A 25,819-nucleotide genomic window follows, 5' to 3' on the forward strand; every position below is an offset into this window, starting at 1 on the left:
CAGAGTGTTATTTCACCATATATAACATGTATATAACATAGTGTTATTTCACCATATTTCTGAATTTGACCAATTCAGAAATCAATGCTTCAGTCTTTTTTACTCCAGACAATTAAAATACCCCTTCTCAGCACCTTGCTATCAGTAATTTTCAACCTTTGTTTACAAGGTAAGGCAATTAAAATTTGTATCTAAAAATACCACGTCTCTATTTATCCAGTGTTTGGACATGTATTATTATAAATGTCTTAAGTTAGAGCTTGACATCCCCTTATAGAAGTAGCCAGATAAGTACAGAGTCAAAAGAAGCGTCTCACTTTTGGGTATTCCATAAGGAATCTATATATTAATATTCTTGTTCTGCTCAGTGGACAGCTAAGCATGTGCAACATACCAGTACTAATTTAAAACTTTGTACAGTTTTCCCTCTTACTGTGATAGAATTCTATGATGGTTGCTTCTGTAGCTGGTTAAAAGCATACAAAAATATTAATAAAGCAAAAGCAGCAGGTCTCCAAAGAATTCTACAGTTAGGTATAAACATTCATAATTAGGTGTATTTGGAATTACCAAACCTTTATTAAACAGGCATTGGTCACCACTTGCTTTGGATCTACTATGTCCACCAGAGGTTCCTTCATGGCAACATCCCTAATACAGGTCATGTCAAAGCCGTACACATTCTCCCACCCTGTCAATGTAAATAGATGTGTCAAAGATCAGCAGTAATAATCAAAATATTTTTTTTTGTTTCTCAAAGCATATTTCCTTCAAAATTATTTGTATGATCAACTAATTTTCAGTTTTCCTCATTAACTCTTTGCTTGCTGCCACAGTGATCTATATCATATTTTATAGATAAAGCAGTCATGGCAAAATAACTGTCAATGTATATGTTTCAATAAGTGGCCTTTGGTTTTGTGTATCCTCCCTATGCTCTGTTATATGAGATTTGTTGATGATTTTCAAAGTTTTGGATACCTGAGAGTTTTGCCCAAAGTCACATAATATAGTATGTCAGGTTGAGACTTGGGAATAGCCTTCAGAAGTATTTCCTGTTCCTTCTGGGTAGTATTTCCTTATTTTTGTAGGTTGTTATTTGGTTGGGTCTTTGTATGCATACTCTTTTAATTATCTAAGTAACTTTTAATTTTATGAAGCAAATTACTGACAGGAGTAGAATTACATGTGTTTCAGTATTTGGAGGATCCAAGCTTTAATCTGCATATACACTATGACAAAAAGCAAAAATATCCTCCTTCTATACTAAATTATCAGAACAGCCATGCTGATCTTCTGTATTTGAACTTTTCTGATTGTCCCAACAAATGCCTCTTGCATTTTTTCTTTTTGTTTTGAACAAACAGTACCCTATGAAACAGTACAGTGGATCTGCTTTTAAGATCTCTTCACAAAATGAAAACAAAGGCCTGAAAAATATGAAATGCTAGTCTTATGAATCATCTGAATCAAGTTCCATTCAGCAATCCATTTGAAAGGCTGAAAAGAAAGTCACAAAGTTGTTGTGGCATACAGCCTGTACCAAGCAGAAGGCCAGCTAGAAAAATTCAGTGAACATTTAAAAAAATGTTTGAAAACAAGTAAAGTATGCAAGTTTGAAATGCCTTTTTTTTTTTTTTTTCTTTTATCCTCAGAACATAGCATTTATGCTACCAGTGTTCCTAGTGGGCTATGTGTAAAAATGAAGTATGAGCAAAAAAATCTGTGTGGTTCTAAATGGGAGCTAAATGGGACATGAATAATTCTCTGATACATTACCTTTTTGTTGGGCTGTTAGTTTCTCAGCATTTCACGGGGGGTTGGAGGTCATGTTAGTTTCTGGTACTGTAACTATATGGGAACTTCAGATTACATTTATAGAAGCCATTTGTTTTTATGTGTTTACTTAGAGAAGATTAAGTAGGAAACCCTGAAGAAAAAGTTCATTAACAGACTTGATGTCTCCATCACTTGATGTACTTCAGCCTAGATAGGATGCCTTTAAATATATACCACAGTCTATACTAGAAATGTATCAAAGGAGTTACAAGATAAAATTCTGTTTTACATTTTGCAGGAAATCAAATTGAATACAGTAGCCTTCTGTGGTATTAAGATTTTGGGAAATCAGAATTAATTTGATGTTTTCTGAGTGCACGTTGAAATATTCAGCCCTGCCTCTCTTGTGAATACAAGACTCTGTCTCCCATCTTAAGAGAGGAAAAAATTAAATGTAAGGAGATAACCATCAAGGAGTTACAAACCAAAAAGAGAAACAAAAACAAGGCAGCAATGCAGATAGGTAGAGATACAGAAATAACTGAATACAGAGTAAACAATGGAGATATAAAAAGAGAGGACCAATCAGGCGAAACCAGAAAAGAATATCTTAGAAGAAAATAAAATTTTAGAAAAAAAAAAAAAAAGCCTGAAGCTTTTTTAAATTATGGGGAAAAAAAGAGTTAAAAACAGGTGCATTGTCTGTGAGAAAAGAAGAAGGTTCAAGGCCTAGAAAAGAATGAGTTCAAAATAGAGATGAAAAAGGGAATTTTTAATCCTGTGGCTTTGATTCTTTTACAGAATGGATGCCATAAACATCCTTCTGAATCTATAAATTTTGTAATGAATTTAGCTGTCAAGGTCACCACAAAAGTGAAGAGAAAAAATCTAGGCTGTACTTGAGGAGTTGATATAACTTTCTCTTGCACTTCCAGAGACCTTTTTTTTACCAGCCTACTACACTGGGATTGCTTTTGACCCAAGGTAGCTTTGGCATATGCATTGGCAATTCTGCCTATTGCAACTGAATTTGATTAGAGAAACAGTAAACTTCTTTTTCTGACAGGCTTTTAAGTGGAAAAGAATGCAGAGTTAGGCATTTTTATCTGCAGGTTGGCGGGACCACAAATGTTTCTGATGCTTGTATTCTTAATAAAGCTGCTTAGGCGTTTTTGTGATTTTTTTTTTTTTCCATAACAGAAAATGCCATTATATGAAATTGACCCACTCTAAAAAGTAAATAAATAAAAGCCAAAGAAAAAAGGAAAACTGAAACTATGTAGAATTTGCTCATACTATCCAAACCATTTTTTAGGAAGGTCCTCTCTGAAAGGCAACGCAGCCCATAGACCATCTGAAGTGCCTCTACACCAATGCACACAGTATGGGAAAATAAGCAGGAGGAGTTGGAAGCCATGGTGCAATTAGAAAGCTGTGATTGGATTGCTATCATGGAAATGTGGTAGGACAAATCACACTGATGGAACATATCACCTCTGCAAATGAAGACAGAGATCTGCTAATGACAGATGTAGAAAAGGCAGAGGTACTTAACAACTTCTTTGCCTCAGTCTTAACTAGTGGTCAGGCTTCCCACATCTCTCAAGTCCCTGAACCTCTAGGCAAGGGTTGGGGGAGCAGAGTCCCTCCCACGGTAAGCAAAGAGCAAGTTCAGGACCTCTTGACGCAACTTAACAAGTACAAGTCTATGGGCCCTGAAGACATGCAGTTCTAGAAGTCCAAGGTGCTGCACCTGGGTTGGAGCAATCCCAGACAGTAGCATAGACTGGGAGAAGCACTCATTGAGAGCAGCCCTGCTGATTAAATCAGGCCACTGTACGTCAAATATTTCAGTGAAATAACAGTAAAAAGTCTTTATTGTTAGGCATGTACTCACAGTGAATTTTGAAGTCCTTATACTGTCTGTCTTCAATTGCTACCACGTACAAAGCAGCTCGGTCTGGAAACATTAGCCCTCCTGGTTTCTGTTGATGAATTGTGGGGAAATGGATCTCGTAATCTATTCACCTGACAAAGACATCACATTTTGAACTGCACATACGAAAAACAGACAAGCACCCCTTGCATGCCTTTACTGTTTTCCTTCAGTTTGTCACATCAGCTTTAATCTCAGCAATTCTTGCAGCCTGCGGCAATGTCATTAGGTAGTGTCTATATGAATTACATCAGCAGTCAATCAAAAACAAATCTTTTTAACTGAGATTCCCTTTGTTAACCTCTTTGTTAAAGCCTAGGAAATTGCATTTGGAGATATAACTGTCTCTTGTTATGGGGACAGTAGCAGAGGAAGGCCCGTAGTCAGAAAATAAGTGCTGATTGTTCCAGAAAGGAGCATAACATGCAAAGCACCTACCAGCCACTTGTCTCGTGCGAAGATGACTGTGTTTAACATTGACTCATAGAAAAGACAGTAACCCATCCACTCGCTGATGATGATGTCTACTTTATCCACAGGTAATTCAACTTCTTCCACTTTACCTTTAAATATTGTGATTACTGAAAAAAGAATCCAAAGAAATATGTTTCACATAATAAAACACCTGACTTTCTTGCTGGTGAATGACAGGTTGACCTTTTCAAAATCATTCTCTTCTTGAATACCTGTAGATTAGGGGTGACCTCATGTGACTCAAAGGACTTACACACTAAAGCTCTCTGCAGCAAGTACAATAAACACAAGTTTTAGTATCAGTATAAGAAGAAAAGGAAAAAAAGCCCATAGATCAAAAACAACAGAAAAATGAGGCCTTACCTGGTTTACCTGCATGTTCTCATTTTACATGCCCTATGGAATTTAGTAGATTTCTAGATTACTAACTATGTAATGCAAAAAATCCACCTAGGATCCTTTAAACATTCTTGTAGGGTTACACATTCATGATCTTATTGTTCAGATATTAGAGATTTATGGAACTAGAACGTAATTCTCATCTGCTTTTCAGATGTTACATTGACTTCATAATGAGAGAACTGAGGCTTATTACATGAATTCTGGGGGCTGACTCAACAGAGAAAAGTCAAATTCAGCCTGACATTATGCAAACAAGAAAATTTGTACAAACATGTTTCTGTAATTAAAAATGTTTTTCCTTCCTCTCTGCTTCATTATTTCATCTTTTATAACATACGGGTGTTCTCAGTCTGAATCTTCTCTCCAGGTTAGACATGGATGTCTTTCCACAGTTTCCTAATGGAACTTCTATAAAACATTGCTGTCAGATGTTCTGTCAACATACAAGTTTCAAGGAATTCAAAAAGCTTGACAGAAGTTTGATGTAACATAATATCAGATCCTCAGAGACAATATACAACACAGCTCATTAAATTAAAGGCAATACTGTAAACTACTTACAGTAGAGTGGGAATGTTGCAAAAGTAGATCAACAGTCTATTAACAGAATTACTTTATAATAGCAGATATTTTACTTAAAGGAAAATTAAATGCTGGTCTATATGCAGTTCACGTATAACAAATCATTTCCTGATAGAATCACTACACAATTCCCCAATCATTCTTGAAATTTTTGGATATATTTCAAAATATTTTCAAATTTATTCCACATTCTCTAGAAAAAAAAAATTCAGCTTGTGTTCATCAGATATTTATGTTGTTTGTTGCAGTGAACAAGATCTCATGGTGTTATATTCTTCCTTCACAAAGTAACTGTTGTGCTTTAAATCCAGAAATAAAAATGTGAAGTGAAAATTTTACTTTCACTTACTATTGGACAGAATGACTGTATAACACTTAATAACTGGTAATTTCTATTGATGGAAATTTTTATTGCTGAAAGTGCTCAACATTCAATTTGAGCTATATGAAGATACTTTCATTTAGCTAGAACTAGGTTAGCTGTTTGACCGTGGGAGTGTGGGCCGAGTGATTTTTAGAACATAGCTGAGGAAAAAATTAGGTTTCATTTTGCCAAAATACATGCAGTATTAGTATTACTCTAACCATATGTGGCTACTTTATTTGCAAACAAACTTTTAATCCAAAATAGCCCTCTAAGAAGTTGGGAAATTCTGATTCAGACTGGTAACACAAAGTATCAGCTGATGAGAGGACTATTTTTTCTGTTCTTTTTCAGACTGTAAAAGAACACTATTCTCATTTCCATTCTCTAAACTCCTTCCTTTTGCAGTTAGTAGTTCAACAGTTCATCTGTTGTATTGGATACTCTTTATGTTTATAAGGGTCAGCCATTCTCTTTAGTTCTCTTTTCTCCCAAAAGAATTATTTTGGAATCAATTTTAGTACTGCTAACAGCTGTCAGCGTGACACACCTGCAGACTTTGAAGCCATCTGTTCATGCCTAGAACCGCCACAGTGTGAGCAGAAGCAAGACCAGTTCCTTCCACCTCACTTTACTTCAGTGAATCATCATAAAGCACCATGTGGGAACAAATTGTGCTGTCCCTAGCTGTACTGCATCTGTTCTGGAAACAGCAGGTTTTTTTTTTCTCGTTTCAGCCCCTTTTGCTGATTCTGCATTTTTTATCAACAAAAAAAAAGCAATAATATGCCATGAGCAATAATATCCTTTGGGTCAGTACCTGCTAACATTAACATGAATGTGAATGTGTGTCAGTGTAAAATGTGTAAATCAGCCAGTGTCCTGCCACAGGAAAGTAGTCTGTGCTTCTTTATTCACACTTTCAAGGACTTGCTGCTGTTTAAATGAGGAAGAGTGCCTGGAAAAAGTATGGACAAAGAAGCAGAGATAAATGTCATGTGAAACCTCTGGAGCACACTGGACCCTTCTTGGAACCAATTAAACTCACTAAACCAGAGAGCTGAATCTGACAATGGAGTTGTCTACTAGATGACAGTGCCAGCATAATGTAAGCCACAAGTAAGCGTAGGAAGGAAAGGGGAGTAGGGGATGGAGGACTTCTTCCTTTAAACATAGGTGAGCTGAGGTGTTTCTCCTTTCATTATAGCCTTACAACTTTGGACTGTATAGAAACAATTACATCGGCAAAGAGAGATTCAGCTGTTTTATAATAGTTTCAGACTGACTGACAACACTGATTCTTGGGATCAGTCTATCTATGCTACAGAAAATCAAACCAAATACTTTGTAAGGGAGAATTACAGAGTCAGAAATTATATTAGGTCTGGATCTATCACTAAATTTCAAATGTGTCTTCTTGTGAATTGGAACATTGTCCATTCATGCTTTTCCCACAGAGGAAGTTTATGTTGGTCATCTGTTCTTCAGAAATAAAACTAAAAATATATTTGACCCAATCTTCTGAAGTCAGAATTAAATAACTGAAGTGCTGAAGAGATCTGAAAAGTCAATTGTACCATAGGTTAGATTTTCAAAAATTCCATTTCTTCTCAGAATGGATTTTCCCTAAGGTCCTGCTCCAAGCATCAAGAAACTTTTATTTTTTTCTTTTGAAAACTCACTGTTTGAATATATGCACAACTCTTGTAGAGAATCAGCAAAACAAGAATGTTTTATGAATATATATGTTTATGTGCACAATGAGATCAATTATTTCTAGACTGACAATTCTGTCTGACTTGTTAAGAATTCAAAACTGTCATGGTGAACTTCTATACTATGTATTCCATTACTATGTCCCTTCATGTGCAATTCCTGGTGCTGGAAATCTAAACTAACTAAATTAATCTAAATTAATTTATGGTATGCTGGTTTATGTGGCAAGGATTTGATAGCAAGGGGACTACAAAGGTGGCTGCTGTAAAAAGAGTCCAGAACCCGCCCCATGCTAGATAACAGCCTGTTCCAGCCAGCTCCAAAAGGGACCTGCTGCTGGCCAGAGCCGAGCCAATGAGAGACACTGGTTACACCTCTGTGAGAGCAGATTTAAGAAAAGGAAAAAGCTGCTGCAGGACAGCAGCTGGGAGAGAGGAGTGAGAAATAACCCTGCAGACTCCAAGGTCAGTGCAGAAGGAGATGGAGGAGTTGCTCCAGGCAACAGAGCAGAAGTTCCCGTGGCCTGTGGAGAGTCCCATGGTGAAGCAGGCTGTCCCCCTGCAACCCATGGTGTACTGTGGCAGAGCAGATTTCCATGCTGCAGTCCACATGTGGACCAGCCCACGGTGGAGCAGGTGGAGCAGGCCTGAAGGAGTCTGCAGCCCATGGACAGCCCCTGCAGCAGCAGACTCCAGGCTGGAACTGATGCCTATGGTGAGAAACCCATGCAGGAGCAGGTTATCTAGTGGGAGCTGCTGCCCATGCGTAACCCATGCTGGAGAAGCCTGCTTCTGAAAGACTGCACCCCATGTTACGGAGTTATATTGGAGCAGTTCTTGAAGAGCTGCTCTTTGTGGGAAGCCCATGCAGGATCAGTTTAGGAAGGACTGCTTCCTGTAGAAGGGACCCCATGCTGGACCAAGGGCGGAGAGTGACCATGAAGGAGCAGTGGATGCAAAGCATTAGGGACAGATTGCAGCCTCCACTCCAGCTGGAATATGCTCTGCACTACAGATGCAGACTAATCAAGCTGGTGTTTGACGTTGTTTCAGTGCCTTCTCCCCATTGTGGAGGAGAGCATTTTCCAGACCTTTGCATCCTTCTTTTTGTGAGCCAGCTGCTACATACACTGTCTGCCTTATTATGTACCATGTCACTGCGATATTTTTTTTTTATTATTTTTTATTATATATATTTTTTTTTTTTCCACACCATTTGAATACACATGATACATGAGAACCTCTCCTCCCCTAGCTACTTGTTAGTCAGAAACTGGCAGTGATAGCATTAAAAATTAGGGCAAATCTAAAACAGCCCAGCTAGTTGTAACCTGCTTTGCTCTGAAGAAAAGACAAGCTTCTCCCAAAAAATCCTTTAAACAAGAACTGTGTCATAACCTCAGTTAAAAAAGCCAGATTTCTTCAGGTTCTTACAAAGAGATCTTGTGTGTTGTGATTTGGAGAACTGAAGATATGAACTAGAGCTGGTTGGAGATTTTTTTGCTCAGAGTTTTCAATAGGTTGGGGGACATTTTAATATTTTTAAAAAATTGAAATATTTCCACATCTCTGGGAATTTCAACAGGTTCCTTTCAAGAAAGAAAAAATTTCATTGATACCATTAATATGAGATTTGATCATTTTGATTTGTTTGTGTATTTCAATTATTTTTTTTTCTTTTAAATATCTGTTTTGTAAGTCAGAAGTAACTCTGATAAATCTGTATTGATTTGGAATACTTTTTATTCATAACATCTTTTAAATTTCAGTTTATGAAAGTGCATGTGTATATGTCTTGATTCCATTTATGAGATAAGGTGGAATTGAAAGGGCAGAATTCATTTGAAAATGGAATTCTGATGCTTGTTCAGCTCTAGTATGCAATCTTCTGACTGCTTTGCTAAATCAAACAGCTGGTAAGTCCCACTTACATCTGTTGTCTGTGAGCCTAGAAGTAAATGTAGAAGTAACTGTTCCTGTGAGGTTTTGTTATAGTGCCTAGAATGAGTTTGTTTTCTTTTGTATATATATAAAATACGTAATACAAAACTACCATTTATATATTAAGCATACAACATAAACAAAACAGAAAAAGTGAAAAATATTATCTCTTCTTTCTCCTAAAAAAATATTTTTATATGTTCCTTACTGTTGTCCAAGTGGTTGGCCTTGATAATTTTTTCTGAGTAGTCAGATATACTTGAACATTCAATCTAGAAAAGAAAGAAGAAAAGCAAGAGAAAAAGTGATTGTGTTACAGACATCAGATATATGAATAGAATAAAAATCTACTGAAGGCAGCAGAGCCTGTACAGAGTGTGTAACTACTGATAACAAGTAAATCAAATCTGTGTGTGCAGTATCATGATCAATTATACCTTAATATACCTAACAAAAGCTTGTTTATGAGTTAAATTGACACACATAGAAAGGATTGTTTATAAAACTTGAAATGTGGAAAAAAGAGTTCTTAACTACAAGATTATATAATTTATAAATAACGTTGTTTAATTTATTCCCACTACCTCACAATATTATCTCCTCTTCAAAAAATCTGCTGAATCAATTAGCATGGTCATCTATTTCCTCATATATTTGAAAACAAAATACATTCAAACTTTGTGAATAATGTTAAAAAACAAACCATGACAACAATGGTCTGTTTCAAAAAGAACTTCTTTCAACCATGAAAATCTGTATTTGTCAATGCATGCTATCAAAAAAGAAGTCAGAAATTTTACACAGAAGAAATTATAGATATTATTGTATTTACAAAACCATCCAGATCTACATCTTTTCTTATGACCAATTCTGTTCTTTTAGTAGGCAAGGAATTACAAAGTACCTCCTAGTTATAGATTTGCCCTTAAGTTTGAGTTCTAGCAAAAGAGCCCATGTTTGCAAAGATTTTTGATATCTTAGAGAAATGTCGCATTCCTTGAATCTCACTTTTTTTATTTTTTTGTGGTCTTTTGGGTCAAAATTGCTGATAGATGCCTAATCAATTCCTAATTTAGCTCTTTCAAATTTGGCCTTACAAAATTAATAACACTTTCTATAATCTTTGTCTATCATTTCCCTATGCCAATGTCAAATAGAATTCTGTTATCTAATGGAAGTGCTTTTTATGTCCAGGGATTTTAAGTTATCCACTAAAAGTCAAACTGTGCTTGATCTCTTTGCTGGCACTCATGAATGTCATGACAGCAAATGGAAGGACACACAAATCCCCTATTCTTCTTATATAGCCCAGGAAACAGATAGTCATAATATCAGTCCTTGTTCCCATGGGAACATGATCATTATTTTTGCTTAGTTTGCTTGGGGATGTAAACCGCTCCTTAAGTTGTCTGACTCAATAGCCTGAACATAAACTAAAGTTGGCATATAGAAGGGACTGTCAGAGTGCCAATCCTGGAAGTCCAGGAAGAAGTCTGTCAGGAAGGGAATAAACCCCTTCGGAAGAACTCTGTCCTTTCCCTATATCCAGCTTCTTCTTCCCATACAGTAAACTGTATGTTAAATGAAGAGCGTTGCCACCTCTTCCAGGTTCTCCAGACCAAGACGACTACCGCCCTGCTGTCTGGGGGCCTAGGGACTCTGCCCAGACTGAGGCATGTGGCTGCTGCTTTCTCCTTGCAGATTCAACCTGAGCACACATCCCCGTAGCAAAGCTGAGTACATATCCCAGTGACACACAGCTGTGCAGACAGAGACAGGTCATGGACATGACTCGTCTCACAGGCTGCCCCTGCCAAGTGCTGCCTTCAACAACACTTACATACAGTACTCACACAAAGCATAGACAGCCAAGTCCCCTTCCTTCTCTTCAGCTGTTAGAATAGAATTTCATTACTGCAGGCACACACACAAGCCCACACTACTCACTAGTTAGTCCAGCTTAAAGTTGGGTAGTGAATACACACAAAGCCCACATATACCAGGTCTGGGCAAGGTACAAGCTTTCAACACCCTGCCCAGCAGCAGGCTTCAGGCTTCAGGCACAAGGGCTGTGACCACTATTCCACCTGTCTTTGTGGAGCCCTGCATTTGCTTTGCTCATGTTCTGGTAGTTGGTGTTGGGAACAGTCAATGCTCCTGCTCCAAGGGTTGGGAGTAAAAGAACCCTACTTGCTCCTGTAGCTGATGCTAGGACCCTGCTTGCTCCAGTAGCAGACACCACAGGCTGAGGGCACCTACACCCCTGGTCAGACTCCAGTAGCTGGCACTAACTTCCACTCAGCCACACACAGGTCTCACCAGGAACTGGTACCGAGAACCCTGCACTTGGTCCAGCAGCTGGCACCACAAGCTTCTTAAATAACACATGGGCATGAATGGATTTGGGGTTGGCTTTCCAAACTTTCAAGAGAAAAAGTTGCAAAGGAATCAAAACTTCTCTTTCATCAGTGGTTGCAAGATTCAGAAAATTAGTATAATTCCCAAAGAAGCAAAATCATCCCCCTGCCCCACCCCAAAAACAGTAAAAAAACAAGGCTCAAATGCTCCAGGAAGGTAGATACATTTCAGAAAATAAACTTGCTTCAGAATGGCCAAAGATATTAATCTGTATTTTGAGTTGGGCTCTATACTGTAGTACTTTTTTTTTTTTTTTTAACTCAGAACTAAAAAATACTTAATTCTGTAGGTGAAAAAATAGGAAAATAGCTCAGCTTTTTCAGCTTTTCCCCCAGTTCTCTTTCAACTCAATGATCTGCTTAAGTCTGTCGAATTTTACAGAGCATTTGGATTTTATGAATGCTGTGTGTTCCAATAAAACATCTGTTTCTACAACTGTGTCTAGTTCATTGTGTGTATATTCACTCCTACTTTCAGTTTATTTTTCAGACATCAGTATAATGCTGTGACTATCTCTTCCTACTGAATCTTTTTCTGATGCAGTTACCACATCTCCAGATTTCTTTTTCCCTAGGTTGTGTCCTCACCACCACCTTTTTATCTAAATCAGTTAATGTCCACTGTGTAACTTGGTTTCATGTATCAGTTTAACTCCTTGTTACCAATATGGTGTTGTATGTCTGAAAGTAACATAGAATTTGGACAGTTCTACTGCAGTGATTGGTCTGAATTTTGTATGACTAAATGCAGAAGATGAGCCAGAGTTTCAAGGGATAATTGAACTTATTTTTTCATCCATTGATCCCTATTCCCAAGCATGAACAGACATACCAATCATTTCGCTACATGTCCTACAACAGCTCCCCAGTTAGATTAACATCATTGTAGGTTCTGCTTTTATCACAGAATCATAGAATCATTCACATTGGAAAAGAACCTAGATCATCTAGCCCAACCTTTAACTTCCTACTAAAGGTCACACACCACTAAATCATGCTATGAAGTTCTAAATCTACATGTTTATTGAACACCTTCAGGGATGGTGACTTAACCACTTCCCTGGGCAGGGTGGCATGGGTGACGATGTTGTGGGTGTCTATTACAGGCTACCAGACCAGGATGAGGAAGTTGATGAGGTCTTCTACAGGCCACTAATAGCAGCCTCGCAATCACAGGCCCTGGTTATTGGGGGAGATTTTAAATGCCCTGATACTTGTTGGAAGGCTTACTCAGACAGCCATTCACAGTCCAGAAGGTTCCTTCAGACCACTGATGATAACTTGCTGACACAAACGGTGGATGAACCAAATATGCGAAGAGCGTTGTTGGATCTTATTCTCATCACCTCCTTCTCCTCTGCCACCTCCTCCTCCACCACCTCCTCCTTCTCCACAACCTCCTCCTCCTCCACAACCTCCTCCTTCTCCACAAATTACTCGTCCTCCTCCTCCGCCACCTCCTCCTCCACCTCCTCCTCCTCTGCCACATCCTCCTTCTCCACAACCTCCTCCTTCTCCACAACCTCCTCCTTCTCCACAACCTTCTCGTCCTCCTCCTCCGCCACCTCCTCCTCCACCTCCTCCTTCTCTGCCACCTCCTCCTCCGCCTCCTCCTCCTCCGCCACCTCCTCCTCCTCCACCACCTCCTTGTCCACCGCCACCTCCTCCACCACCTCCTCCTCCTCCGCCACCTCCTCCTCCTCCACCACCTCCTTGTCTACCGCCACCTCCTCCTCCTCCGCCACCTCCTCCTCCGCCACCACCTCCTCCCCCACCACCTCCTCCGCCACCACCTCCTCCTCCACCACCTCCTCCGCCAACTCCTCCTCCGCCAACTCCTCCTCCACGACCACCTCCTCCTCCTCCACCGCCACCTCCTCCATCGCCACCACCTCCTCCACCACCACCTCCTCCACCACCGCCACCTCATCCGCCACCACCTCCTCCACCACCGCCAAATCCTCCACAACCACCTCCTCCGCCACCTCCTCCACCACCACCTCCACCTCCGCCACCTCCTCCTCCGCCACCACCTCCTCCACCACCACCTCCTCCTCCTTCTCCATCGCCACCTCCTCCTCCTCCGCCACCACCTCCTCCTCCACCACTTCCTCCGCCACCACCTTCTCAACCACCTCCACCACCACCTCCTCCACCACTACCTCCTCCTCCTCCGCCACCACCTCCTCCTCCACCACCTCCTCCGCCAACTCCTCCTCCGCCAACTCCTCTTCCACCACCTCCTCCTCCTCCTCCACCAATTCCTCCTCCACCGCCACCTCCTCCACCACCTCCTCCTCCTCCGCCACCAACTCCTCCACCACCACCTCCTCCTCCTACACCACCTCCTCCTCCGCCACCTCCTCCATCGCCACCACCTCCTCCACCACCACCTCCTCCTCCTCCACCACCACCTCCTCCACCACCGCCACCTCCTCCACCACCACCTCCTCCGCCACCTCCTCCACCACCACCTCCTCCACCGCCACCTCCTCCTCCTCCACCACCTCCTCCGCCACCACCTCCTCCGCCACCACCTCCTCTGCCACCTCCCCCTCTGCCACCACCACCTCCTCCTCCTCCACCTCCTCCACCACCACCTCCTCCACCTCCACCATCATCTCCTCCACTACCACCACTTCCTCCTCTACCTCCTATTATGCCGCCACCTCCTCCTCCTCCAGCATCACCAGCACAACTACCACAGCCAGCACCACAACTGCCACAGCCACCGCCACTACTGCTGCTGCTGCCGCCACCACCACTGCTGCTGCCGCTGCCACCTCCTCCTCCTCTGCCACTGCCTCTGCAACCAGCTTCAGCACCACTGTATCCCACTGCCCCCCTTTGGCCCTTTTATAGGGAGGAGAAGACACACTCACTAATTATGACACTTACTAATGATGACATGACACTGCAAAACAGCTAACAATCGCTAGCCAGCCAATCAGGGGACAGGCAACGCATCACAGAGGGTGAGGAAGGTACTAGAACCAGCCAGCTGCTGCCTTACAGCGCCACAGTGCCATGGTCCTGCTGGGTGACAAATGGAACTAGAACTATGAGAGTTGGTTGTAGCTGGGTTTTGCACCAGTGGGACAGCGCAATAGCAGTGGTGAAGACTGAGAAACCCCCTTAGTGAAATCGATGTGCTCATCTCAATCCCTTAACTGCCTGTACACCAATGCATGTAGCTTGGCAAATAAGCAGGAGGAGTTAAAAATCTGTGTTCAGTCAGGAAATTATGATCTAGTGGCAATTACAGAGACATGGTGGGACAGCTCACATGACTGGAATGTGGTCATGGTTAGGTATGGTCTTCTTAGGAAAGACAGGCCAGCAAGGTGAGGTGGTGGAATTGCTTTTTGTGTGAAAGAGCAAATACATTGTAATGAGTACTGTCCGGGAGCGGATGTGGAGTGAGTTGAGAGTCTGTGGGTGAGAATTAAGAGACAGCCTGGCATGGGGGATACTGTTGTGGGTGTCTATTACAGGCCACTAGATCTGGATGAGGAAGTTGACTAGGCCTTCTTCAGACAGCTGACAAGAGCCTCACGAACACAGGCACTGGTGATTGTGGGGTATTATAACTACCCTAACATTTGCTGGAAGGCCTACTCAGCCAGTCATTCACAGCCCAGGAGGTTCCCTCAGTGTATTGATGATAACTTCCTGATGCAAATGGTGGAAGTACTAACTAGGAGAGGAGCACTGCTGGATCTTGTCTTCACTAACAAGGAGGGACTGGTTGATGTGGTGAAGGTTGAAGGCAGCCTTGGTTGCAGCGACCATGAGATGGTGGAGTTTAAGATCTCATGTGGCAGGAACAGAATACCTAGCAGAATTGCAACCCTGGACTTCAGTAGGTCTGACTTTGGCCTTTTCAAGCATTTGCTAGGGGAAATCCCATGGGACAAGGTACTTGAAGGAAAAGGAGCCCAAGATAGCTGGTTAGCATTCAAGGACTGCTTCTTCAGAGCTCAAGAACAGGGCATCCCAACAGGTAGGAAGTCAGAAAAGAGAGCCAGGAGACCTGCATGGTTAAACAGGGAACTGCTGGGCAAACTCAAGTGGAAGAGGGGAGTCTACACATCATGAAAGGAGGGGCTGGCCACTTGGGAGGAATATAAGACTGTTGTCAGAGGATGTAGGGAGGCAACTAGGAAAGCAAAGGACTCCTTAGAATTGAACCTTGCAAGAGGGCTCAAGGACAACATAAAGGGCTTCTTCAAATACGCAGCAAATAAAACTGACATTAGAGGCAATGTAGGCCCACTGACGAATGAGGTGAGTGCCCTGGTGACAGAAGATACAGAGAAGGCAGAGTTATTGAATGCCTTCTTTGTTTCTGTCTATACTGCTGGAGGCTTTCCTGAGGAGCCCTGTACCCCTGAGGCCCCAGAGAAAGTCAGGATAAAGGAGGAGTTAGCCTCAGTTGATGAGGACTGGGTTAAGGACCAATTAAGCAATCTGGACATCCATAAATCCATGGATCCTGGTGAGATGTACCCATGGGTGCTGAGGGAGCTGGCGAAAGTCATTGCTAGGCCACTCTCCATCATCTTTATTAAGTTGTGGGGAAACGGAGAGTTGCCTGAAGAATGGAGGGAAGCAAATATTACTCTGGTCTTCAAAAAGGGCAAGAAGGAAGGCCCAGGTAACTACAGACCTGTCAGCCTCACCTCTGTCCCTGGAAAGGTGATGGAACAACTTATCCTTGGTGCTGTCTCTAGGCATATCAAGGATAAAGGGGTCATTAGGGGCGGTCAGCATGGCTTTACCAATGGGAAGTCATGCTTAGCCAACCTGATAGCCTTTTATGAAGACATAACCAGGTAATGGTATGGATGATGGCAAAGCAGTGGATATGGTATATCTTGATTTCAGTAAAGCCTTTGACACCGTCTCCCACAGCATCTTCGCAGCTAAACTGAGGAAGTGTGGTCTGGATGATCGGGTAGTGAGGTGGACTGTGTTGAACAGTCCATGGATGAGCTGACACTCATGTGCCACTGAGCATTATAAATGCCTGAGATAGAGCCTGAACTGTAAATAAATCCAAAGCAAACAACAATAACAATGAACACATGGAAAAGTATTTATGTTTCTTTTACTGGGTGAATTCTCTGCCACTGAGTTGACTCACTCTAGAATTAGAGGAGGGAGGAAGACCATATGGCCAGGGGTCTGGGAGACAGCCAGGAGGAAATGTGGATATGCACCAGAACACTAAAGACCCTCTCCTCTCCTCCAGACCCCCTTTTCCACCAAAAAGCAGACAGTATGTCTTGATTTGGAAAGGGTGCCCTACTGCAGATCATAGAAAGCTTCAGACCTCCACTGAAGGCACTGCAACTCAAGTCATACAAAAGTTTGGAGGGAAGAATTTCAAACCAAGACAAGTAAGAAATGTAAATCAATGTAAATCCATTTTCCTTGTTTTCTTCTCAGGCAAAATAAGCAAACAAACCCAAAACATGTTGGGAAGTCTTCTTACCCCATATACTTTCTTGGCTCCTGCCTTTGCAGCAAACATGGAGAGGATTCCTGTGCCACTTCCAACATCAAGGACAATCTTATCTTTAAAAACATGTTTATTGTGATACATTGAGTTTCTATAGGTTAATGTACGTACTTCATCCTTTAACATTTCCTGTGGTGAAAAAAACAAACAAACAAACCACAAAACAACAAAACATTGACTTATTATTTGAAGTGCTTATATGTATTCAACATTGCTGCTGAATTTATTTCCTTCTTTTAACTGAAGCATTATTAACAACCTGAAGAGTTGCTTTGATGTGTACATCCCAAAGTACTTGAAAAACTCTTCATTATGTGGTTTGTGAAAAGTGCCACTGATTTCACATTGTTAGCCTTTTTGCTGCCATGTCTTTAAGATCCCATACTCCTGGGTCATGCAAATGTGAGATGTTATTAGTGTCTTTAGAGTGGGTCCACAGACAACTTTTTCTAGTAAATATGGTCCCCTGTGTATAGTGAATTCTTTCCAGGAATGGATTTCCTGGATGATATTGAGCTATATGTTCCCATTAGCGCAGCTTGTGCATTCAAGTAACAAGCCAAGAGTCAAAACACTACTTGGCTTCCTTTGTCAGTTGAGTAACTTTTCTGCTAGCATGTGCTCAAATATGCAAGAGAACAAAAGACTAACTTAACAATGAGGTAGTTTCCATGTGTGATTGGGTTAGTTTGCAGTCCACACCAATGCACTAAACTGTACGCAGATGAAGATCACCAGTGTACAGATAGCTAATATAAGTGCTGTGGTGAATTCATATATGTAAGGATTTAAGTGGGACAGAGGTATTGAACACAGATCTCTGGAGAAGTGGATGATATCCTTGGTACTTGATCAGATAATCCAGTGTTCTGAGGAAAGGCAGAATATAATCATTAGGAAGTGTGAGGTGGATAAATAACTCATACATCACAGAAAACTTTTATTTATTTTTTATTCTGCAATAATACCTGGGATAAAAATAAATATTACCTCATGAATTCCAAAGTGAGCATAGGAATCAAAATAATAATCCCTGGATGTCATCTCTTCTGGATTGAGGAGCTTTGCCATCTTGCCCCGGCCCGGGCAGCTTGGTTGCAATGGGACATGTATGACAGATTGAACTGGCTTCGGAACAACAGTAGGCTGTGGAGGCTGGGATGGGACAGGGCAAACCTAGGAGAATACAGAGTATTGTTAAGAGACATCATTAAAAGAAAACCTTTCTCTCTATGACTAGCATAGTAATATTGTAAAGAGCTAAGGGGTAGTAACACCAAAGACACCTGGGTTATCATAAGTGAAATCTGGGAAAATAGCTGCTAACTATTCCTGTCTCTTTAACTTATTTGCTCTGTCTTAGGAATTTTCCTTATTGGCTTTTTCCTTGATGTCCCTCTGCAGATACTGTCATCAGTGCAAAGTAACTGGAAAACACAGGTGTTGGCTTAAGTGGGTGACTCCAAACATGCACTGACTAGCATTAACATGGACACATGGCAGTTAAGAGCTAGGTTTTCTGCTTTAGTAGCAAATTTCTCTGTCAAACTGCCACAGCTTTGTAAGAGGCAAGTTGTAATAATTTGATAGTTCTGCACATAAAGGTTGACAATCAAAGGATTTTGAACACTGTGTTGCCAGTATGAAAGACATGATCCATAATAGATTCTTAATTGTCAGGTGATATCTGAAAGTCCCTTACACTATCTGAAAATCTGTTAGCACATTCAGTATGCAGTGTAAGAAGCTGTGTGGGATATGTTATTGTACAGGGTCAGCATTGGATGGAATTAACTTTCCTCACAGCAGCCCACATAGCGCTGTGCTTTTCACTTGTAGCTAGAACAGAACTGATATTGTATCAGTATTTTGGCTAATGCTTAACAATGGTGGCACAACAAGGCTGTTTCTCCAATTCCAGTAGGCTCAGGGTGGGCAAGAAGTGATGAGAGGACATAGTAAGGACAGCTGACCTAAACTGACTAAAGAGATATTCCATACTGTATGACATTATGCTCAGCAATAAAAACTGAAGGGGAAAGAAGGAGAAATAGAGACACTTTTTGTGAAAGTTTTTGACTTCCCGAGCCACCACTATTGAGGCCCTGATTCCCAATGCATGGCTGAACATAACTTGTTGATGGGAAGTAGAGAATATTTTTTTTTTCCTTTTTCTTCTGTGTGGCCTTTCTTTTTCTTCCCTTTCATTAAACTGCTCCTTTTCTCAACCTGTAGGTTTTTCTTTGGTGCATTATTTTTTGTCCCCATATCCTTCTGAGGAGGTGTCGTGGTTCCGCTCGAGTGGGCAGCCGAGCTCCACCACAGCCGCTCTCTCACTCCCCCTCCTCAAAGAGGAATGGGGAGAAAATATGTGAAAAGGGCTCAAGGATTGAGATAAAGACGAGAAAATCACGCAATAATTATTGTAACGGGCAAAACAGACTCAGCATAAGAAGACAGATAGTAAGATTTATTGCTCATTACTAACAAGCTAGAGAAGTGAGAAACAACGGAAAGAAACCAAAAGCACCTTCCCCCCCCATCCACCCTCTTCCACCTCCTTCCCCCGAGCGGCGCAGGGGAACGGGGGAATGGGGGTTATGGTCAGTCTACAGCACTTCTTCTCTGCTGCTCCTTCTCGGTCACTCTCGTCCCATGTGCTGTGGGAATGAGAGAGCAGTGTGTTGGAATTTAGCTACCCATCAGTTGTTAAACCACAACAGTTATCTCTTAATTTAATTTACTGTTCTGGGGAGTCATGTGGTGTCAACATATTCTGGCCCACTGTGCTTTGTTTTTCCTCGGTATTTCACCTTCAGTAGCAAAATTTCAATAGAGCCAGAATTCTTATAATCCCTTGACTCAGATTTTGTGTCTGTAGCCTCTAAGACAAAATACAGAATGTTTCAGAAATAGTTTAAGTGGAAAGAGATACAGACCATGGTCTGGCTATGAGTATATCTCCATCTTTCATCCGTAACATGAAGCAAAATGCTGAAAACTGGGAAAGACTGAAGAAGACATTACAGCATCATGTGTGCTAAGTGACCTGCAAATTATGGGTCAACAACTTCAGGTACTGAGAAAGTCCATACTACTTAAACTATTTCAACTTCTCTTCTACCTTCTTCTGATTTTCAAATTCAGTAATTTCCCAGTGGGGACAAGATGTGCTTCTCCTAAATACTTTTATAGACTTTGCCCTATATTCTATACTGTGACACTGCAAAACATTCCCTTGTACTCTCTATGTATAGCATCAATTAGCCTAGTTCAGTTTACTTCAGTATAAAAAAAATTACATTTTTCCCCAGACCATTTGAAGATTTAAATGCGTCACCTTTTGATGGTTTCTTTGGTCACTCTGGGAAAAGGAATACAAGTAGTTTATGTACCTGTAAAGCCTTTGTCCCAAATGATCCAGAAGTGCTTTATTTTCTATTTCTGACTTTTTTGACTCTATTGCCTCATCCAGTTCACCTCCCACCCAGAATATAATAGTTCCCAACTGGTATTTGTATTTTGTCCTGTCCAGTTCTGTCAAGGTATTGATTGTGATATTCAACTCTTCTAAATTCAATCCTGATAGTTTTAATTATATACTTGAGTTTACAACCTAACATTTTTCTCCAGTGGTGCACGCATTATTAAATCTTTGTAGTTAACTTGCCCTGCAGTCCTTTCTATATTGTTCCACTAGATCACAAGGATTTAAACTGTAGATGTTCAGAACTGCATTTTCACAGAATCACAAAATTGTAGGGGTTAGAAGGGACCTCAAGAGATCATTGGGTCCAACCCCCCTGCCAAAGCAGGTTCCCTAGAACAGGTTGCACAAGTAAGCATCCAGATGGGTCTTGAGTATCTCCAGAGAAGGAGACTCCACAGCTTCCCTGGACAGCCTGTTCCAGTGCTCTCTCCCCCTCACTGTGAAGAAGTTCTTTTGCATGCTGTTGCGGAACTTCCTGTGCTCCATTTCATGGCCATTGCCCTTTGTCCTGTCCCCACAGGCCACTGAAAAGAGGTTGGCCGTATGCCTTTGTCTCCCACACTTAAGGTACTTGTAAACATTGATAAGATCCCCCCTCAGTCTTCTTTTCTCAAGGCTGAACAGACCAGGTCTCTCAGTCTTTCCTCATAGGGGAGATGCTCCAGGCCCCGTATCATCTTTGTGGCCGTCCACTGGACTCTTTCCAGGAGATCCCTGTCTTTTTTGTACTGGGGAGCCCATAACTGGACACAGTACTCCAGGTGAGGCCTGACCAGGGCGGAGTATAGAGGGAGGATCACTTCCCTTGACCTGCTGGCCACACTCCTTTTAATGTACGGCAGGATCCCATTGGCCTTCTTGGCAAGAAGGGCATACTGATGGCTCATGGCCAACCTGTCATCCACCAGGACCCAGGTCCTTCTCCTCAGAGCTCCTCTCCAGCAGGTCATTCCCTAGCCTGTACTGATACATGTGGTTGTTCCTTCCCAGGTGCAGGACTCTACACTTGCTTTTGTTAAACCTCATCTGGTTTCCTCCTGACCACCTTTCCAGCCTGTCCAGGTCTCACTGAATGGCAGCATAGCCTTCTGGTGTGTTGACCACTCCTCCCAGCTTTGTATCATCGGTGTACTTGCTGAGGGTGAACACTTCCCTTATCAAGGTTGTCGATGAAGATGTTGAACAAAATTTTAATTTAATTTCATATGAAAATTAATATAATTTTAATTTAATATGAACTCTATGAGGTCTTAATTTTTTCTCCCAAATCTTGTCCTGCATCATTTTGTAAGTGAAAAAAAAAACACATAAACTTAACATCCAGTGAACTCCATTGTCTTCTTCTCTTAGGTGAGAAGGCTTCTAGACACACCACAGGCAATTGCAAAAAAAATATCTAATGGCAAGGTAGGGGTAACTACTGAACACCAAGCATACCTACTGCTGATGTATGGGCTGGATAGGATGACAGTGATTTACTTTGAAAACTGGGCCCAGAGTGTAGTGGTCAGTGGCATGAAGTCTAGTTGAGAACCAGTAACTACTAGAGTACCCCAGGGGTCAGTACCGGGTCCAGTCCTGTTTAACATCTTCATTAATCATCTGGATAACAGGACAGAGTGAACCCTCAGGAAGTTTGCTGGTGACACAAAACGGGAGACTGTTGGATACACCAGAGGGTCACCCTGCCATGCAGAGGGACCTTGAGGCTGGAGAAATGGGCTGATATGGTGGTTTTACCAGACCCAGTACAGATGACAGGAACTTAATGAAGCACAACGAGGAGAAGTGCTAAGTCCTGTGCCTATGGAGGAACAACCCCAAGCACAAGTGGTTTGCCTCTGTGCTGCCAATCACTCTGCTTTCATAGTTGTAACCACCCCCACAGGGCACTTGCCACCATCCCTGAGTCAGCATAGTGTTAAAGCACTCGCCACTTTTCCCATTCAGCAGTACCTAAAGCCAACTGGCTGGCCTTCACTTCTGCAAACTGGCTTAATTCACCTTCTCCTTCAGCAGTTGCTGTGACTTCTTGTTTAGGGCTCCATACAGCAGCTTTCCATCTCTGATGCTTTCCTACAATACTACAGGACCCATCAGTGAAGAGGAGATATTGCTTCTCATTTTCTGGTAGTCTATTACACAGTGGGATCTCTTCATCAGGCATCACCTCCTCCTCTGGTGATGTTCTGAAATCCCTGCCAGTCCATGATCAGCTCCCACATTTGTGTCTGGCTGGGGTTTCCTATCCAACCTTGTTGTGTTACCAGTGTGACCCACTTACTTCATGTAGCATCAGTTGCATGATGTGTAGAGGACATCCTTCCTTTGAACATTCAGCACAGTTAATCGAGGATCCAAAAGGAGCTGTGCATCACTACCAACTACTTCAGAAGCAGCTCAACCCCCTTCATATGCTGCTAGTATCTCTTTTTCAGTTGGAGTACAGCAGGCCACAGATTATCTGTATCCCTGACTGCAAAATTCCAAAGGGGTGCTTGCTGCCACAGGCTCTTGGTGGGAGCTTGCTCCCCTGCTGTGGTATAAAGCACTTTTTTTTCACCTTATCCTGTCCAGCCTGGCCCAAGGGCTACTGTACTTTGTTCAAAAGCTTCTCATTGCTCAGGGCCCCATTTGAAATTGTTCTTCTATGTCACGGGATCCAGGGCTTACAATCAGACTGTAATTTCTAATATATATTCTCAAATGGCTCCAATTTGTTAAATACATCAAAAAAACAAAACAAAACAAAACAACACCTATAAGAAAGTTTCTATTTCTTTTGTGGTAGTTGGTGGAGACATAGCTGTTATTTTATTGGTCATAGAATCATAGAATGGAACCTTAAAGATCACCTAGTTCCAACCCCCCAGCTGTGGGCAAGGACTCCTACCTCTAAATCAGGTTGCTCAAAGTCCCATCTAATCTTGCTTTAAACACTTCCAGGGATGGAGCATCCACAGCTTCTCTGGGCAACCTGTTCCAGTGCCTCACCACCCTCACAGTAAAAGAATTTCTTCCTTATATCTAAACTAAACCTACCTTCTTTTAGAATAACGCTATTACTCCTTCTCCAATCACTGAACTCTCTGATATATAGACCCTCTCCTGCTTTCCTGTAGGCCCCCCTCCCTCCTTAAATACTGAAAGGCCAGTATAAAGTCTCTCTACTCCAGGCTGAACAGCCCCAGCTCTCTCAGCATTTCTTCAGAGGAGAAGTGTTCCAGCCCTTTGGTCATCTTTGCAGCCCTCCTCTGGACTCGTTCTTATACGTCCATGTACTTCTTGTGCCAGAGCTGCACGCAGTACTCCAGGTGGGATTTCCTGAGAGCAGAGTAGAGAGGGAGAATCACCTCCCTTGACCTGCTGGCTATGCTTTTGTTGATGCAGCCCAGGATACAGTTGGCTTTCTGGGCTCCAAGTGCACGTTGCCAGCTCATGTTGAGCTGGTGCTCTGTTGCGATAGTATTTGCATCATGCGTGATACACAGAGATGAGTCAGTACAAGGTACCTGACAAGATGGAGTTCTTCCACTTTCTCCTAGCAGCTGATCATCCTCTCAAAAGGTTCACGTGGGTGAGCACTACTTGTGAACTTACACATACACAATACTATACACAAAGTTGCATCAGAAGAGAGATTGCTAAGTCAAGGAGTTACACTTGTGAACTTAAAAGAGGGATGAATTTGGCTGAGTGTAAGAAGCAATCTTTCAGCAGAATTACTTATTCACTCTTGTTGGCAATTTTCCAGGAAGAGAAATTTACAGGAGCAGTTTACATCCCTAAAGGAAGATACTACCGTCACTGAAGTTACACAAGCTATGAATTTTGTCCAAAGACTATTAGAAAGACTCTGACATGAGACAAAACAATATTCTGCAGCTAAAGTGTCCTGTACAGCTTTGCCAATTCTTGTATTCAAAATTTCTGTATCAGCACTTTAGTCACTTCTAAACTGGTTTTGTGCTCTCACAGCATAGTTGGAATATGCGTAATACACTTGTGCTCTGTATGCCCCTTCCTACTGGCTTTTGATTCCTACCTGTTCCAGTACAAAGCCGTCACCTGTGTTACCAAAAATCTGTGTAACCCACCAGAGAAGGCTTCATGAAGCACAGTCCAGTTTCATGACGAACAAATGCATTATGACCTTGGCTTATCTTTACCAGGAGCTTTTATGGGGGTGCTCTGAACAAGATAAATTCAAAAGGAAAAAAAAAAAAAAGGATAAATAAAGCATCATTGCTGTTAAGACAGTACTAGGTTTCTGACTGATTTGAGGAAAATACTGACAGGAGGTATAAAGCCCTGGTGAAGAGTCAGAAAACAGCAACCCAGCAAGACAGAGGATCAATTAATATTAAGAAATACTGGATGCTTACAATTCCCACATCTGTTTGATGACCAGCTGGCCAGATGAAGCTTTCTAAAAGTAAAGCCTTGTAGCATGTTAGTCATACCTATCCTCTGTGAGCGTTAATCAACAAATAATTGTTTTTTAAGGTGTTCAGAGAAATGATTAGGATCTGGTCTGAGGTTTAGCTAAGCAAACAGGCTGTGAGTAGCTATTGGACTTGACATGAGAAAGTCTGAATATAACAAATAAGAAAGTGAGAAGCTAATATTTACAGATATCACAATGAGTGATGTCTGGACTTCACAGGTAATTAAGGAGGAGTTATATGATTACATGATGGCTAAATCCACAGATAATTGGAGGGGATCTTTTTTGTGACTGGAAATTGCAAGGCCAGCAGCATCTAGGTAACTATGTAGACAATACCAAGTAAAGTCAAAGTTGCTCATATAATGGTATCAGAAATATAAATGTTTTTGTTTGTTTGTTTTTTGAGAGATGAAGGCTAGAGAAAAGGTAGGGCCAAGGTGGATGGGGGAAGAACAAGCATGGTAAAAATCAAAATAAAGTGTAGTAGAAGGGCTAGTTTTATGCAAACAAGCTGTTGGTCAGAGAGCGCATCTGACTGAGCCCTGCACACAATCTGCAGACTATTTAAATCTTATTTCTAACTAATTTCTGCATGAACCTGATCAGTTGGAAAGGAAAAGAAGGATGTTGCTATCTGTGTTTATTGAGCAATGTTTGTGTGCATGTGGATGATCACTGATACCTTCCTGTATCCCTTCCAGAAATGAAAAAAACATCCATGATATGATTTACAAGTCTAGCACAC

The 25,819-nt window shown here is 41.7% G+C and overlaps 1 protein-coding gene across 2 annotated transcripts in view; it reads right to left on the bottom strand.

The window, feature by feature from the left end:
• The window catches only part of PRMT8 (protein arginine methyltransferase 8), a 65,326-nt gene that overhangs the window by 12,410 nt on the left and 27,097 nt on the right, over nucleotides 1-25,819 (bottom strand). For both annotated transcript variants that reach the window (XM_005011647.6, XM_005011649.6), the window contains exons 2-7: nucleotides 18,125-18,310; nucleotides 17,108-17,263; nucleotides 9,402-9,465; nucleotides 4,154-4,296; nucleotides 3,677-3,764; nucleotides 576-691 (exon numbers count right to left, since the gene is read on the bottom strand). In XM_005011647.6, the coding sequence (XP_005011704.1) occupies nucleotides 576-691; nucleotides 3,677-3,764; nucleotides 4,154-4,296; nucleotides 9,402-9,465; nucleotides 17,108-17,263; nucleotides 18,125-18,310 (753 nt within the window). The remainder of the gene's footprint in view (nucleotides 1-575; nucleotides 692-3,676; nucleotides 3,765-4,153; nucleotides 4,297-9,401; nucleotides 9,466-17,107; nucleotides 17,264-18,124; nucleotides 18,311-25,819) is intronic.

This window comes from Anas platyrhynchos, chromosome 1 (genome assembly GCF_047663525.1).
Source record: "Anas platyrhynchos isolate ZD024472 breed Pekin duck chromosome 1, IASCAAS_PekinDuck_T2T, whole genome shotgun sequence".
Taxonomy (NCBI): domain Eukaryota; kingdom Metazoa; phylum Chordata; class Aves; order Anseriformes; family Anatidae; genus Anas; species Anas platyrhynchos.